Raw genomic sequence first — 17,368 nt, forward strand, 5'->3', positions numbered from 1 at the left:
AGAAGCCCAGCTTGGTTTATTCCCGCCCAGTTCCAAGAATTCTGCCCAGATCTCTGAGGCCATCTCTCCATCCGACAGATTAAGGTAGCTAAGTGAGATAGGATCATTGCATGTCATAGGCTAGGACTGGCGTGTGAGGTTCTGCAGGCCGGCCGGGCATGGTTCTAAGAGGCCTGCTATCCCTCAGAACTGCACAATGCAATCCTGCACCCCCACCCCCTGCAGAGCTCATCCCCATGCCCATTAACTGTAGCAGGGAGGTTGGGGAAGAAGCCGGAAGCCACCTGGCCCTTTCTGATTCCGCTTGTTTCTGCCACAACTGGTCTTACCTCTCCTTCTATCTGAGATTTGAACCAAGGCCTCTCTAAAAACCTGCAGTCCACAAGTCCCTCCAGGGACAGCCGCCTCCCGCCCCCAGCATCTCTGCCCTGCCTCTGCCTTATCCAGATCTGTCTCTGGCTGTTGGTCTTCTGGCCCCTCTCTAGGATTCCTTTAGCCTGAGCTGCCTGACAGGCCCCTCTGCCTTCTCTCTTTCTAGGCTCTTCACCTGGTCCCTCTTTCACTGCTGGTTTCTCTGTCTCTTTTCTCAGTCTTGTCCCGGGTCTCTTTCATTCTCTAGCTGTTCAGGGAGTGTGGCCGGGTCGCTGGGCCTGTGAGCCTCAGCACCCCCCAAGGATGTGGTAGTGAGTGAGCTGGTGGGGTTCTCCACCCTCTGGGTACTGGGGGGGGGAGGTGGGGAGCAAAAATGGCTGAGCAGGGCAGTCTCGGACACTAGGAAATAAGAGCAGGTTAGGAAGTGAACAGTGCAGGGGAGGAGAGGAGGGGGGAGCTGCAGGGGCTGGATGGGGTGGGCACTTGGGGAGAGGGGCCAAGGAAGGCCTTTTAGAGAGGATACTGTTGAGCAAAAAAAAAAAAGGATAGGACAGAGATTTGGGGACCTGTGCCCAGGGGCAGCAGCAGGCCTGGGGGGCTCCCGGAAGTTCAGGGTCATGTTGAGGGTCAAGGTGAAGTTTGATGTTCATCCTGAATCTAAGAGGAGGGTGAGGGCAGAGGAGGCCAGGCTTAGCTCCACACTGGAGCAAGACCTGGCTGTCTTCTGTGAGGGTGGAGGCAGAGAGGGCTAACCTGGGCACATGCTGGCTTGGGTGGGGCTGTGACCATAGCTAGGGAATATAGGGGGAAGTCTGGTTATATTTCAAGGTATAGACTAGTAGGTGGGTTTGAGGGGGGCACATGACCTAATGAATGCCAGAGGAGCCCAATGGAAAGGCTGACTCAAGAAAACAGGAGCCAGTTTTGCTTGGTTTTGTTTGGGGGTTGGGGTGTCCCGTGAGACCTGAGGTGGGCTGGAGAGAGGAAGAAGTAGGAGTTTTCCAGCTGGCAGTCAGAGAGTCTGGGCACTGGCTCTCCATTTTGGTCCCTGTCTTGCCTGGAACTGCTCCCTCTCTACTTCCTGGGCTCTCTGGCTCCCAGTATCCCCCTCCCCCTTCTGCCCTCAGTCTGTTGGGGTGGTGCATGGCAGGACAGCAGGCAGCAGGCGTGGCCCCGGGCGGGGGTCTCACCGGACGGGCCGGTTGGCGGCGTCGGGGTCCCGCGCCGTCACCACACCGACCAGGGAGCCCACCTGCGCGTCCTCCTGCACCTCCAGTAGGCCGGAGGGTGGCCGGAACTCGGGGGGCTCATCCACATCGGTCACGGCCACGCGCACGATTGCCTGGTCTCGGAATGTGCCCAGGTCGGCGAAACGGGGGTCCACAAACTTGTTGAGGGCTTCCAGTACCACTGTGTGAACCTGCTGTGACTCGAAGTCTAGATGCTGAGGGAGGCAGAGAAGGGCGGGGTCAGCGACGGGCCTGGTGGGTGATGGCATTGTCAGGAATTGGGGACACATTAGGCCGGCAGCCAAGGTCACAGTTGGCTCAGCCCACTGTAGTGCTAGCTGTTAGAGGCCCAGATCAACCCATTCCAGGGTAATGGGGGCTTCTAGGGAACTGCTTTTGCCTGGAAACATGCAGGCATCACTTTAAAAGGTGCGGGTCCTCAGGTTCCTTCCACTTAGTCCGTTTTCATCTGTCACTCCATTTAATAGTCATCTTAGGAACGATTTTCTTTTACCTATGAGGAAATCGGGGCCAGAAAGGGGCAGGAACACCCTGAGCAGGCAGCCCCTCAAAGTTAAGCCAACGTGGATCCCGCAGAGAAGTGGGGACCCAGATGTGAAGTACACAGCCCTGGATTCTGGCCATGGCTGTCTGCAGCCCTTCAAGAGGTGACTGTGGACAATCAGGCCTTATCAGCGTTGGGAGAGTGAAAGGGGCTCCCCAAGGGAAGAGAGCACCTTGGCTGAGCATGGCTGCAAAGATGAACTCAATGGTAGTTAGTTACTATGGTCACGTGGTGGTGTGCTCATGTCTGTCATACGGGGGTCTGGGGGCTCCTTCCTCAACAGTATTGAGTCCTCTCTTTCCCTGTCTTGCTGCCTGAGCAACCAGGATGCAAGGAGTCAGGTCCTGGCCTAGGAATAAGCGATGGCTTCTAAAGCCAGACATCAGCACATCAGGCGGGGCTTGCCAGGCTTTGGAGCTCAGGTGCTCACAGGAGCCTCTGGACTGCACAGTGTGGGGATGTGGGCTCTAGAAAGCTGTGGAGTCCTCTGAGCTCTCTGGGACCCCCCACCCCCCATTTGTGACAGGGGCCCATCTTACAGTTGGGGCACATGAGGATCAAAAAAAACTGAAAACAAATCGGATTCTGTAGCCAGAGCCCTGAGCTTATGTACCTATTGGGCTGTCCCAGTTGAGTGACCTTGGCAGGGCACTACCTCTTGGGGGCACACAGAGGCCTGCAACAATGTGTGGGCCAGGGCAGGGGAGTCAGGACTTCCACTGGGGAGCGTGTTTGAGGCCATAGCCCTCAATGCTCGGCACAGCGGTGGCCAAGCCCTGGAAGACAGTCCTGCACAACCTTGGGTAGATCACTTATCTCCTCTCGGCCTCATTTTGTCTCTCGTGAATTGAGAATGAGACACCAAATCCTCGACCCTGGAGGGGGAAGGTGGGGTCCCTTCCCTGCCACAGCTGACCCTGGCACCGGCCTTCCCACCCTGCCCATGGCAACCGTACCTTCTGCACCACTATGATGGCTTCCTGAGTGTCGCTGTCCGTGGTGACCTTGAACGCATCTCCTCCGCTGCCACTCTCCTCTCTCAGGTGATAAGTCATGTCTGTGTTCTCGCCCACATCGGAGTCCTCGGCCTTCACTCGGCCCACGGCCGTGCCGATGGGCGCTGACTCCTGTATGCTGAACTGGTACATCTCTGTGGGGGACATGCCAGGAAGTTGACCCAGGCCTCTGCCAGAACTGGGGAGAGGAGGAGGGGCCTGTGTGTGCCAGGGTGAGGTTGGATCTGCGGGGGGGGGGGGGGGGGGGGGGGGGGAGGGGGAGATCATTCCCTGCATTCCCTGGGAATTGCAGACTGCAATGGCCCTGTCTGCTGAAGAAGGGCAGGGTCATGCGATCAGAAGTCTCTCGTTCCACCCCAGCCTTCCTGGTTGATGGTATGGGACCAACCATACCATCTTTGAGGTCCATTTCTCCATTTACCCAGCAAGAGGGAAGTAGGGAGTTTACTATGAAGGTTCAGGGTCTGGAGCCTATACCTCTGAGGGTTCAGTTCCCTCATCTGTGAAATGGGAGGAACACCTTCCTAACAGCAGTGTTGCTATGACAATGTAGACGCTGCCGTCTGTAAGGTATAGAGTACCGTGCACTGGACTGCATGGAATGACTAGCCTGTGCCGTCTCACACTGATGGCCTCAATGTCCCCCCTGAGAACCTCTGATGTCCCAGACAGTGTACAGAATAAGAGGGGAGAGCATCACTGATAAAGGGGGAGGGGCGAGCCAGAGCAGCAGATAGCTGGGAAAGCACGTTCCAGACAGGAGACTGCAGGTGCAAACACTCTGAAGCAAACAGTATCTGGCACGGAGGGAGGGCTCCATGAGCGAAGGGGAGACAGATGACATGCCAGCAGCATCCTGCCCTCTGACCAGATCCTACATCAAGGTGAAAGCGCCCAACTGAATGATGGTCAGCCCAGGTGACATTTGGGATCTTTGTGTGGAGTGACCACCTCTTTCTCATGTTCACACAGCAACCTGGAGAGAATCCTTGCTCTGATCTCTCCATAGCTCCCCACTGCCCTTGGGGTAGACACTTTGAGTCCCTCAGCCCATAACAAGTATGCTGCCAGTCCACTGCATAGCCTACTCTGGCTCCACCCTGCCACATGGTCCAGTGACCATCCAGCACCACTCAACGCTCACCTGCAAGTGCTCGCCTGCCTTTCCTTCCCGCCTTTCCCTTTTGAGGACCCTCCCTGCACCTTTAGCTGCTCCTTTCTTTCCCAGGTCCCCAAGAACATTCTCTCAGGTGCTACTGTCTTTCTCTCAAAGTCTCTCTCTGGGCTGAGTGTGCGCAGTGGGAGACAAGGGTTCTGGCCGTCAGTCACCAGACACAGCGAGTTACCTCCTGGGTGGACTGTGTTGGTGAGCTGACAGCCTGCTCCACAACATGCAGAGCACTGGCAGTGAATGAGGAAGTAAAAGCCAGCTGCAGTTACAAATGAGCCATCTCCAGTTCTTATAAAGAGTGTGACAATACCCAGCGTTGGTGGGGATGTGGTACAAGGGGCTTGCACCTCACTTCATGAGGAAACACTTCCCGGCAACGTTACAGAAGTGTTTGTGGATGGGCACCAGGAGACACGGGCATCTAGGTTCAAAGCTGCTAGGTGCCCAGCAGCATGAATACGTGGGGAGTACTATACAGCAAGGAAAAGAAGCACAGCCGGAAGAAACGGCATGAGGTTGGGAGCCCAGTTTTGAAAGTCAAAGGCATACACAGCACTTTATACCATATGGCGTCACATACTCGAGGCTCACAAGGGGGCCAAGTCAGACTATAGCACTTGGCGATACATAGAGATGGGATCAGACTCTCTGAACTGCATAGAAATGAGTGTCGGTTGGCACCGTTGGAGAGGGAAGATACTGGGGAAGGCACATGGGGGACTCTGGGACCTGCTGGTGCCGCTCAGTGCTGGCTCCTGGCCTTTCTATTTTCTGTCCTTCTTTCCTCTATAGTTACAATAAAGAAACAAGGGTGGGGGGGAAGGAAAGAAGAAAGGGAGGGAGGGAAGGAGGGAGAGAGAGAGAGAGAGAGAGAGAGAGAGAAGGAAGAAGAGGAGGAAGGCAGAAAGGCAAGTAGCAGCTTTTCTGGCTGTGCCTTGTCTCTGCTCTGCCCCTCATGTACAGCCTGCTGCCCAGAGCCTGTGAGTGATGGCTGACAGGGAGCTTTCCTTTTGGGAGCCAGAGTGCTGGGGCGTGCCTGCCTGCCTGCCTGCCTGCCTGCCTGCCTCTGGGCCCAGTCCTTATCCTGTGCAGGATGCACCAATGCTGAATGGCTAAGGTGGTAGGCAGCTGCGAGCTCAGCTAAGGGATTGCATTCGCTTATCTTGTGGGGGTCAGTCCCCTGTGGCAGGGCCTAATATGAGAGCAGCAGACCTCTGGTAATGACTCTCCTGATAGCAATCAGCCGACTCTCCACGGCATTTCGTCTCTGCCAGCTGCAGCTTCTCAGTGGTGGCTGGGCCTGAGGCTGGGCCAGCCGGGCCAACCAGGCAAGTCCTGATCCAGAGAGGCCTCCTATCCCAACTTGTGCCAGAAAAGGCAAGCCTCCCAAAGCATCAGCACTGACCAGTGGCCTCCAGGCTCCAGAAGGGAGACCTTGTCTTTAGACTCAACTTCCCTGGGTTTAACTATTGGTGTCCCTCTGCCTGGGTGCAGTGGCTGCCTGCTCCCTCTGAAGCCCCGTGAACCTTCAACCTGTCTTTACAAGCTCGGGTCATGGATCCAGCAGTAGCTATGAGGCCCTAAAAGGCCAGCAAGAGGGAAAGTAGGTGGACAGAAGGTGAACAGGAACTCCTCAGATGGGGATGCCACAGCAAGTCTTCTGTCTGCAAAACCAGACTGGCAGGGGTTTCCATCGTTGGGAGGCAGGCTTGGGGGACAACAGGGTGAGTGCAGACATAGGAACACCCATATGGCAGTCTGCCCTCAGGCAGGAAGCTTCAAGGGAAGCTGGGCCAGAAGACGCTCATGCAGACTGATAGATACACACTGGTGACCCTCCTTACTTTGTGGGAAGCGGGGTGGGTTGTCGTTGACGTCAGTAACCACGATGGTGACTGTAGTGGAGCCTGAGAGGCCACCCAGCTGGCCTGCCATGTCCGTGGCTTGGATAACCACCTCGTAGCGTTCCTGGCTCTCACGGTCGAGGTCAGGCACGGCTGTCCGAATCACACCTGTGGGCGAGGGAAAGTAGGGACATGGTGGCAGACTCTGGCGAGGCTGAAGCACGCCTCAGCCATGCTTGGCAGTGTGTTGAAGGTCAAGAGAGAGACATGTGCACACAAGTCACATGAGGGGTGGTGGTTTGAGAAGCGCTCCAGAAGGCTATTTTCATGGGTGGTCCCCCATTGGTGGAACTGTTTGGGAAGACTTAGGAGGTGTGGCCTGGTTGGGGGGGGTGGCCTTGTTGGGGGAGGTGTGGCCTTGTTGGGGGCGGGGTGGTCTTGTTGGAAGAGTTGGAGGAGGTGTGGCCTTGGAGGAGGCGTGGCCTTGTTGAGGGAGGTGTGGCCTTGTTGGAGGGGGTGTGGCCTTGTTGGAGGAGGTGTGACACTGGGGTGGGCTTTGAGGTTTCAGAAATGCACCTCACTCCCAGTTAGTTTTCTGCTTCCGTTATGAGCCAGATGAGCTCTCAGCTACTGTTCCAGTGCCATGTCTGCCCGCCTGCTGCTATGGTCCTCGTCATGATGGCCATAGATTCTTACTGTCTGGAGTTGTGATTCCCAATTAAATACTTGGGCAGGTTGTTTGACAGAGTCTCTCTAGATAGCCTTGGCTGTCCTGGAACTCACTATGTAGACCAGGCTGGCCTCAAACGCACAGAAATTCACCTGCTTCTACCTTCTGAGTGCTGGGATTAACGGTGTGCACCACCATGCCTGGCTAAATGTTTTTCTTTTATAGATTGCCTTGGTAACTAAGGTGTGTGGCCCTTGGGTCCCCAGAGCTCATAAGCCAGTACGCACTTGAATAGAGATACTTCACACCTCTCTCACACCCATATTCCCACTCTGGGCAATCACAAACAGGTGACTTCTCTGCACCTTTTCCCACACACAGGCACGCCTCTACACACTAACAGACTAACACCCTGCCACACATGTGCACACACTTCCACATATAGACTTGTGCTTCAAACAAAAGACCACTTACTTTGCTGAGAGGAAGCTCATGGACCAGAATTTACGCTGGGTATTCTCCCTAGGTAGCCAGTCCCACAGTGGGTCTCAGTTTCCCCCAGGATCTGACATGAGTGGCTGTCTGACTGACTTGTTAGTGACCTTCAGAATTTCGTAGCAGCAGCTGCTTGGAATGTTTAAAATTTAGGCAACAGTCACTGAGGGTCACATTCCCCTGTGCACAGATGTGTGCCTCATACACATGGACGGCAGTCTAACCTGCCTATTCATGTGTGTCCCCCTCATCCTTAGCCCTCTTCCATGCCCTAAGCCTGGGTTCTCTGTCCAGGCCACCAGAAGGGCTGAGCAGACATCTTCCAAGCTGCCCATAGCGTAGAGGCATAAATTCAAATGCTGAAACTGAACTCTGAGGAGAAGATGGCCAGGCCTTGTGTCCTCAGTGTAAGGGCCCCAGAGTTGGGGGTTGATGAGGCACTCACTCAGAGCCTCTCCTGATGCCCCCTCCAACCTGCCACGCACAGGTGGTGACAGGTGGCGCCTGGGCCTGAGCACCAGGTGAAGTCATGCACCAGCAGCCCCAGGATGCGCCCCATAAAACCTGTGCTCCGACTCCTGATGTCCTCAAGTCCCTGGATTCCAGTAAAGGTAATGGGACAGGAGGAGAGGCTGGTGTGTGTGTGTGGTCTGTGGTGTCTGTGTATGCAATATGTATGTGTATGGTATGTGTGTATGGTGTGTGTGTAGTATGCATATGTGTAGTATGCATATAGTGTTTGTGTGGTGTGGTGTGGTGTGTGTGTATGTGTATGTATATGTGAATAGTGTGTGTGGTGTGTGTGTGGTTGTGTATGTGTGTAAAGTATATATGTGGTGTGTGTCGTTTGTGTGGCATGTGTAATGTGTGTATGATGTATATTGTGTTGTATGTATGGTATGTATGATACATGTATGGTGTGTATTGTGTTGTATGTGTGGTATGTGTGATGTATGTGTGGTGTAAATTGTGGGTAGGCACTGGGGTTCTCAGTGCTCAGGATGATCTGTTTTTGTCATCTGAGGAGGAAGGAAAGAACAAATGGGGAAGAGAGAAGAGAGGAAGGGATAAGGGAGAGAGAGAAGAGAGGAAGAGGGAAGGGAGGGAGAGAAGCCAAGGACCCTGGGGAAGGAGACAGAGATACTAGGGGAGAGAGACTGGGGGGGGGGTGCTTCTTGTGACAAAAAAGAGAAGGGAAGTGGAGGAAAAAGCCAGAACCAGAGAGAAGAGAGAGGGAGGCAGAGAGAGGAAAGAGAAGAAAAGGGTGATGCTTGTCAGAGCCAGAGGAAGTAGCCAATGCTGGCAGCCAAGGAGCAAGGACAAATGGTAGACAGGTATGGTGGCCACCAGGCCAGCAGGCGAGGTCCAAGGCAGGAAGGCAGGAAGAGAGCTGACTTTGTTGTTGTTCTGAGAGGGTCTCATGTATATCAGGCTAACCTTGAACTCCTGATCCTCCTGCCTCCACCTCCCCAGTGCTGGGGTACAGAAATGTGTACCATGTCCAGGGGGAGCTGGCTGGCCGGACACGCACAGGCTACTTTACATCTAAGGCTACACTGAATGATCGTCTCTCAAAGCTCAGCATCCCAGCTCTGAGTGGATAGTCGAGCAGAAGTCTGGCTCTACCGGAGTAGGTGAGGGGGGTGCAGAGGGGGATGTAGTCAGCTTCCCTGTTGTCCCCACCACTTCCAGCTCCAGAGGGACTGTGGACATGATATATCATAGAGAATGTGGTTTGGGAGCCACTGGGCACCCAGGAGTGGGCAACAGGGACTCTGGATCCTGTCCCGAGTCATACACTATGTGAAGTTGCTATGGTGATAGTTTTTGATGAAACACATTGCCCAGTATCCACAACCCAGTAGGGACCATCCCTACCCACTGACGCTGGCCTTGGGCATGTGATGTGCTCTGGCTTAGGGGACAAGTTGGAGGCCTGTTATATCTTGAGTGCTGGGGTCTTTTCTCTGGGAATCCAGAGGCCTTTGCACACTGAAGCAGGATGGAAAGGGACATGGGGGAGAGGCCTATGCCTGCCAGCTGAGTCAGCCTTCAGCTGCCTGACAGCCAAGGGCTGTCCCACAAATCCCCTCCCCCTAAGAACCGCTCAGCCAGTCACAGCTGTGACAAAAAATAAACCACTGCTCCATGAGGTTTCGGTTAGTTTGGTACTTACTTATCCTTATGTAACTAGTAGGGAAGTCTGGTTAGCTCAGCTGATCCTGGGCTGCCTGGGTCTGGGCTAATTCATGCAATTGGGTCTAACTGGAGGGTCACTTGGCTGAGGGGTCCTGATGACCTCATACTCCCTCTGTCTGCTGGGACACCTGGGCTCCCTCTCCCTCTAGTCAGCTGCCACCTTTCTGTGAGGTCTCAGGACTGTGTTGTGCAAGGGCTGGCGGGCTGGCTCAGCAGGTATAGAGGCCTGCCTTTGAACCTCATGGCCTGAGTTCTGATCGCACGTGGTAGAAAGAGAGAACCCAGTCTCACACGCCCACACTCTGACCTCTACATGTCTGCCTACACACGAGCACAAGATAATGAAAGGCCTCTTAAGAACCAATCATGCAATCTTCGTGAATCTATGTGTAGATGCTTCTGTAACTTTCTATCGGGTCAAAGCAAATCGCCAGATTCAGGGGTGGCGGAGAGGGTTGGGGGTGACAAGCCATACTGTGGTGAGCCTTCTGTATCTGCTTTAGCTGCTTTCAAATTTGCAGGTTCATCCTCTTTAGATACAGCCAACTATATATGGAAAATATGAGGAAAATAACTGTGCCTGCACTGTGTGCCCAGAGCTTTCCCTTCAATGCTATTCTCCGAGCAAGAGAGTGAGACGTCGATATCCTGCATTCACTCCATGTACAGTGTCCTCGGTCCTCTGGGGATGATTTAGAGTACATGAAAGGATGGTGTGAGGTGACATGCCGGTACCATGCCACCTTATGCTCCAACAGCCTTGGAGCCTTGGAGCCAATCCCCACTGGATACCGAGAGCTGAATGTCCTGAGAGCTAGGGCACAGGGAGGAGGGTGTGGGGGGACAAAATTACCAAATCATGATCAAATCCCATGATCTTGTCCATTCTCCTGACTCGTGCTGAGGGTCTGTGATATGCTGGGGGTGCACCCATCGGATATTAGGAGCATAAAAAGGACTGACTAAGGGGTTGGAGAGATGGTTCAGTGGTTAAGAGCACTGACTGCTCTTTCAGAGGTCCTGAGTTCAATTCCCAGCAACCACATGGTGGTCCTGAGTTTAATTCCCAGCAACCACATGGTGGCTCACAACCATCTGTAATGGGATCCAATGGCCTCTTCTGGGGTGTCTCAAGATAGTTATGGTGTAATTACATAAAACAAATAAATCTTTTTTTTTTTTTAAAGTATCAACTTGGGTCAGGCAGTCACAGGCGTAGCTACACATCCACCCTGACTTTGGACAAGTTCTTGGGGTTTATCTGAGTCTGTTCCCTGTTCCATAACATGTGATGGGTTCTCATGGGTTCTTCCTGGGATGTAGAATTACCCCAGAGGCAGGAGGATTATCTTGATTACGTTAATTTATCTGGGAAAACCCATCTTAATTATGGGTGGGACCACAGAACGGGAGAGGGAGAGAAGGAGCGTTAGCCTCTTCCCCCTTCTCGGGTTGCAGATTGGGGATAGATGTGACTGGCTACTTCCAGCACCTGCTGCCTCGACTTCTTGCTGCGATGAACTGCCAATCAAAATAAACCTTTTTCTGGTTTAAGTCTTTTTCCCCCCCCAGGGCATTTTATCATAGTAAGAGAAAAAGAGATGAAGACACTGCCCTGGGAGGTGTGTGTGTGTGTGTGTGCAGAGGAATAGATGAGACAGGCATCTAGGAGCATAGCTCACTTTTAAAAAAAAACTGGTGTGTGTGTGTGTGTGTGTGTGTGTGTTACTTTGAATGAGATGTTCCTCATAAGTCTCAGGCGTTTGAATACCTAGTCCCAAGTTGGTGGCTGTTTGGGGAAGAATTAGGGGACGTGGCCTTGCAGAGGATGTATGTCACAAAGGGTGGGCTTTGAGGTTCTAAGAGTCTCAGTTTTTTAATGTGTTCTCTTTGCTTTGGCTTGTCCACTGTGGACTCCAACCCTCTGGAACCACCAGCCCAAATAAACCACTGCTACAGTAAGTTTCCTCATCATGGCCGGGCAGTGGTGGCGCACGCCTTTAATCCCAGCACTTGGGAGGCAGAGGCAGGCGGATTTCTGAGTTCGAGGCCAGCCTGGTCTACAGAGTGAGTTCCAGGACAGCCAGGGCTACACAGAGAAACCCTGTCTCGAAAATCCAAAAAAAAAAAAAAAAAAAAAAAAAAAAAAAAAAAAAAAAAAGTTTCCTCATCATGGCGCTTTATCACAACAACAGAGAAGTGGCTAAGACAGCCTGCTTGTGGGTGTGGGCATGCACATGCCACAGCACACTTGTTGAGGGCAGAAGACAACATTTCTCACTTTCCATCTTGTTTGAGACTGGGAGTTCTCCTGTCTCTGCTTCTCATCTCACCTTAGGATGCTGTGCTTACACACATGTGTACACACACACATACACATATTTATACACATACACACACATGCATGTGCCCACACATTTACACACACATACACATGTGCGTACACATGCACCCATGAACGCATGTGCACAACACACATATACAAACACAATACATACAGACAAACACACATACACACATATAGACACATACACTGGTGAACGCACCTGTGCACACACATACACACACAAACACACAGACATCTGCAAATGCACATGCACATACACCCACGTGTGCATACCCACACACACCCAGACACACATACTACTACTGCTACCACCTACTCCATTTAGCCTTCTGTGTTCTAGGGATCTGAACTCAGGGCCTTGAACATTCACTTTACTCAAAGAACCATCTCATCAGCCTCAGCTCCCGCATTTCAGAGACTCCTTGCAGATTTATTTTATTTTGCTTTGTTTTATCGCATCCAGGGTTGGGCACTCTTATGGACAAGCCCCAGGGGGGTGGAGATGCAGGCTGGTCTTTTGTCAGCCTAAAGATATCTCCAGGGCTTGGGGTGAAGTGTTCAGTTAGCACTTAGACTTCTCAAGTGGCCTCTTCTGCCTCCATCCTGCCCTCCTCACCCACATGGCTCTTCCTAGCTTCTCTGTCAGAAGAAAAATCTACAGAGGGACATACAAGTGGAGCCGAGTTCACCACGCTGACCCCAGGACCCAGCACACAGCAGATGCTTAGTAAGTCTGAGATGTATCCCCTCAAGCACCAATGGCCGTCCCTGGCACAAGTGTGACGTTTTAGTCAAGATCATGCCATCTCAGAGAGAGTCTCTCAGTTCATGCTGAGGTGGCGCTAGGCGGGGGCTGGCATTTATAACCTGGCCGAGGTACCATTGCCTCGTTCTCACCCAGAGTCCCCAGATCCAGTCGTCTTTGCCAACCCTTCCATCTCCTCCAGATGCTGCAGAAAGGGGCCCTGGAGCCTGCATGATGCCTCATTAGCCCGGAAATGCCATCCCTGTCGCCCCTGTGGGGGGCTGGCTGGCAGGCCTGGCCTTTAAAACACACAAGTTAATTCCTCCTCTGGCACCCGGCCCTGTGGCGCAGCCCCGCCTCCTCCCTTCCTCACACCTTCCTCTCAGGCCTCGCTGCGGCTCTGCTCCCTGCTAGCTGCGCAGCCAGAACAGACTGTACCTCGCAGTGGCAGCTAAATATAGCCCTGCATCGGCAGAATATTCCTGGCTAGGGAAATGGAGCTGGGGCTGGCAGTGGTGCCAGGGTGGCTTGTGGTAGTGGGGACTGGGATAGCTGGGTTACATAGGGAGGATCCAAAGCATCCTGGGAAACGACAGAGTAGACCCTTCCAGATCCCACAGTGGAGAATCCAACAAGGACCCCACTGGGACTCCTCCACCAGTTTGAAAGGATTCCCTTTTCTGGTTCCCAAGAAACAACGTGTTTCTGGTTCCCTGGGCGTGGATGGCTCACCTGTCATGCCCTCTGACCCTTCTGAGCAGTGGGTGGTGCCCCTCAGAAAGCGGAAGCCTCCTCAATTTCATGGAGTCTAACCTTTCAGCTGCCCGTACTTCTCACCTTTCAAGATACAATCATGGCCCTCCTACCCACCCCCAAAAAGCCAGACTCTTACTCTGGCCTGTGACTGTGTAGCTCAGGCTGGCTTCAAACTCATAGGGATCCCTGCAGCAAGGGCTGCACCGAGCACATCACACATTCCTTGAGCTCAGGACAGCACTGTGTATCCCTAGAAAAGCCTGCTTCAGTTTCCGAGTCTCCATCTAATCCTTCATAGTCCTTGCTAGAACCCACCGCAGCTCAGCATTGTGCTTTAATCAGCGCGTGCTTGTTTTCTTTGTCCAATAGAACCTCTGTTAGGGCAGTCTTGGGTAACCTGCTGCTGTCTCCAGAGTGCTTGGTGCATGCTCAGGTCCGTAGTAACTACTCAGTTAGTATCTGAATGAACCAAAGCTGTCTCACCCTGCATTCCTACATACTCATGAGTATGGGGGGTAGGGGGGATGGAGAGCGGTGGACAATGAAGCTGGAGATGCAGAGAGCAAAAGGGGTACATCGTGTTCTTGCAAGGGGTAGACATTGGGTGGGCTGGAGCCTCTGATTCCTCCCTCACCCTAGTCTCCCATAGTTACGGAAGATTTCAAAAGCCTCAATTAGCCTCAGAGCTCCATGTTCATAACTCAGATAGGTGGCTAAAACTTCTAAAAGTTTCTTTCCATCTCTTCTCTCATAATGCTGGCACAGTTAAAGCTGGATTTTTATTTTAAAATACTTAACCTTTATTTTATTTGTAAGAATGCCTGCCTGTATGTATATGTATGTATATATGTGTGTATATATGTGTGTGTGTGTGTGTGTGTGTGTGTGTGTGTGTGTGCATATGCCTGTGAAGGCCAGAGAAGGAGGTCAGATCCCTGGAACTGGAGTTACAGAGAGTTGCAAGGCCATGTGGTGCTGGGAACTGAACTCAGGTCCTCAGCCAATGGTCTTAACTGCTGCACCATCTCTCCAGTGCCTGATGTTGGATTCTTTAGTTCTGCTCCAGCCCCTGGGACACAATGGTCAATCCCTCTCCTGTAGAGTTCTCTTAATTCGCTTCCTCCTGTTTCCATTGGAGGCACCCAGACCTCCATGACCACCGGAGACTAGGGTAAGGGAAGACTCAGGCTCTCTGGTCTGCCTAGCATCTGCCCCTTGCAGGATCTCGCTGCAGCTCTTTCTCTTTCTTTAGGTTCTCAACACACTCGTTCCCAACCCTGCATCTGCTCCAGCCTCCTAACTAACCAGGGGTTAAGGCATCCGTGCGGGTATTAGGCAAGTACCAGCTTTTGACTTTTGTCTTTGGGGGGCTCTGTGCCGGACACCTGGGCTCTGGGGCCTCTCTGCCGCCAATTCCTGTCTCCGAGCCCAGCTCACTTGATGCCACACAGGGGATCTTGTTAAAATGAAAAGCTGAGCGTGTCATTTCTGGGCTCAGAAGTCATCAATGAACCCACAGCGTTGGTGAGGAGGAGCAAACCTGGGCACCACCATCCGAGGGTGGGGTGGGTTATCTGGCACCTCTAGGTATTGTCTGTTGACATTCCAAATGCATGTGCTCTGTGACCCTGCATTTTCACATCCTGAAAATTACCCTGCAGATACACTCACACCAGCTCAAAATGATGTATGTGCGAGGTTACTCACGGTAGCACTGTTCGTTGTAGCAAATGATTGGAAGCAGGGTACATGCCCATCAGGAGGGGACTACTGAAATAAATTTCAGTATATCCATAACAGGCATTAAATAAAAGAATGAGGGCACTCTTTATGGACCGATATGGAACCATCTTCAAGATGTATTGTTAAGCAAAAGCAGCAGCCATGGGTAAGGTGTGTTTATAGCTACCTTACGCGTAAAGCAAAGAAGACAAACGCACATGCCCTATTTCCTTGTACATGCATAGCATAGCTCTGCAAATATCCAGCAGAAAATTACATTGGTTGCCTTGGGGACACAGGTAAGGAGGCTTGGGGACCAGATGAGGTGAAGGATTGCTGCTAAATACTCATCGGAACTTCTTGAATTTTGAACCCCGAGATGTTCTATCTGTTTTCAAAAAACGAATCAATGTTTTTCAAGCGAATGAGGCTGAGATTGTCCAGCCTGTACACACCAGCTACTACCTGTGGGGCTGCGGCGGCTGGGGATGGGGAGTGGAGCATTCCTCTTTGCGTTTCCTTAATGTTTGAATGTTTTCCTGAAATGTATTGCTTTTTGCAAGGAGGCAAGAATGATGAAGATATTATGTGTAAAAGAACACAATTAAACTGAGCTCATAGCCAAGATTCCTCCCTCTCCTCCCCAAACCAAACAAACACATGAACAACAAAACAAAGCCCAATCCATCACACACACCCACACACACTGTCCGTAGAGCCAACCTGAGCTCCTGAGCACTGCCAGCCTGGACAGGTACAGCCCCATCTCCCCACCCATAGCTTTCACCTGTGCCATGTCCTCTCCCTGGGTGCCTTCCCTCACCTCTCCATCTGATGTCTTGTTGTTGGGTACTTCAAATCCTAAATGCCCCAGCAAATGCTACCCCTTCAGTTCCGAGGACCGCACATGGTATCTGATAGCCATCTCACCTTCCTCTTATCTCAGAGGTAGTGAGAATGTCCTGCAGGATCACGGTCAGCAGCTCTCCCAGCTGTGTGACCTCAGCTTAGTCATCTGCCTCTCTGAGCCTCTGTCTGCACCGGCACTATCCCAGGGATCTCAGAGAACCATCAGAGTCTAAGCTCAGGATTAGTGAGGAGGGGGTGGTGGGTGCATCACTGTTGCTCCATAGTGCCTATTCGTGTGAGGGGCGTACCAGCTGGCTCTGTGTGTCAACTTTACACAGGCTGGAGTTATCACAGAGAAAGGAGCCTCCCTTGAGGAAATGCCTCCATGAGATCCAGCTGTAAGGCATTTTCTCAATTAGTGATGGGGGGGGGGGAGGTTCCATTGTGGGTGGTGCCATCCCTGGGCTGGTAGTCTTGGTGCTATAAGAAAGCAAGCTAAGCAAGCCAGAGGAAGCAAGCCAGTAAGTAACATCCCTCCATGGCCTCTGCATCAGCTCCTGCTTCCTGACCTGCTTGAGTTCCTGTCCTAACTTTCTTTGGTGATGAGCAGCAATGTGGAAGTATAAGCTGAATAACCACCACCCCCCAACTTGTTTCTTGGTCATGATGTTTGTGCAGGAATAGAAACCCTGACAAAGACAAGGGGTAAATAAGGAAGTATCACTTCATCTTTCTGCCAGATTAACACCTGCCATGGGAGCATAGCCTGCTTAAAACAGGCTCCTCCCAGAACAATCTTGTGATTCCATAATACAACAGAATCAGTTTAATCCCAAGGACAAGGGACCAAGTTTGGACACATGGGGTCCTTACAAGGTATAGACAGCTGTGTTTCTTGCCTTTCCTTCTTGCTCCTTTTCTTTCAGGAGACCCCACCCACCTTTCCCTGCTCTCTCCTCTTCTTGTGTGGCCGCCCACCTTCCCACAACCCCAGAGACATGCTCTGTGCTTCCCCAGCATTGCTGGGTCAGGGAGCTCAGTGGCCTGCCTGGGCAATGCATCTCTGACCCCGCCCCCGTCCCAGCCCCACCCCTCACCTGTCTTGGGGTCCACTGTGAAGTGGTGCTCGCCGTCCAACACACTGTACACCAGCCGGGCACTGCTGCCGTAAGTGGGGTCATCTGCATCCGAGGCCATCACCTGCATCACGGACGTGCCTGGGCCCGGGGGACCAAGCAAGACAACGGTCATACAGCGGTCACCTAAAACTTTGCAGCCCTGTCCCCTCCCTGTCTTTGGGAAGCCATGAGACTAGGAGGCCCTTTGGGAATAGAGGTCATTGGACACAATTCACAGCCCTGCTCTCAAACCAAGGTCCAACTTGCTTC

General features: G+C 52.6%; 1 protein-coding gene across 2 annotated transcripts in view; it reads right to left on the reverse strand.

The window, feature by feature from the left end:
* Cdh22 (cadherin 22) overlaps positions 1-17,368 on the reverse strand; it is a 122,328-nt gene that overhangs the window by 29,035 nt on the left and 75,925 nt on the right. For both annotated transcript variants that reach the window (XM_034496395.2, XM_076930231.1), the window contains exons 4-7: positions 17,078-17,197; positions 6,198-6,365; positions 3,123-3,316; positions 1,563-1,816 (exon numbers count right to left, since the gene is read on the reverse strand). In XM_034496395.2, coding sequence (XP_034352286.1) covers positions 1,563-1,816; positions 3,123-3,316; positions 6,198-6,365; positions 17,078-17,197 — 736 coding nt within the window. The remainder of the gene's footprint in view (positions 1-1,562; positions 1,817-3,122; positions 3,317-6,197; positions 6,366-17,077; positions 17,198-17,368) is intronic.

Source organism: Arvicanthis niloticus, chromosome 2 (assembly GCF_011762505.2).
Source record: "Arvicanthis niloticus isolate mArvNil1 chromosome 2, mArvNil1.pat.X, whole genome shotgun sequence".
Taxonomy (NCBI): domain Eukaryota; kingdom Metazoa; phylum Chordata; class Mammalia; order Rodentia; family Muridae; genus Arvicanthis; species Arvicanthis niloticus.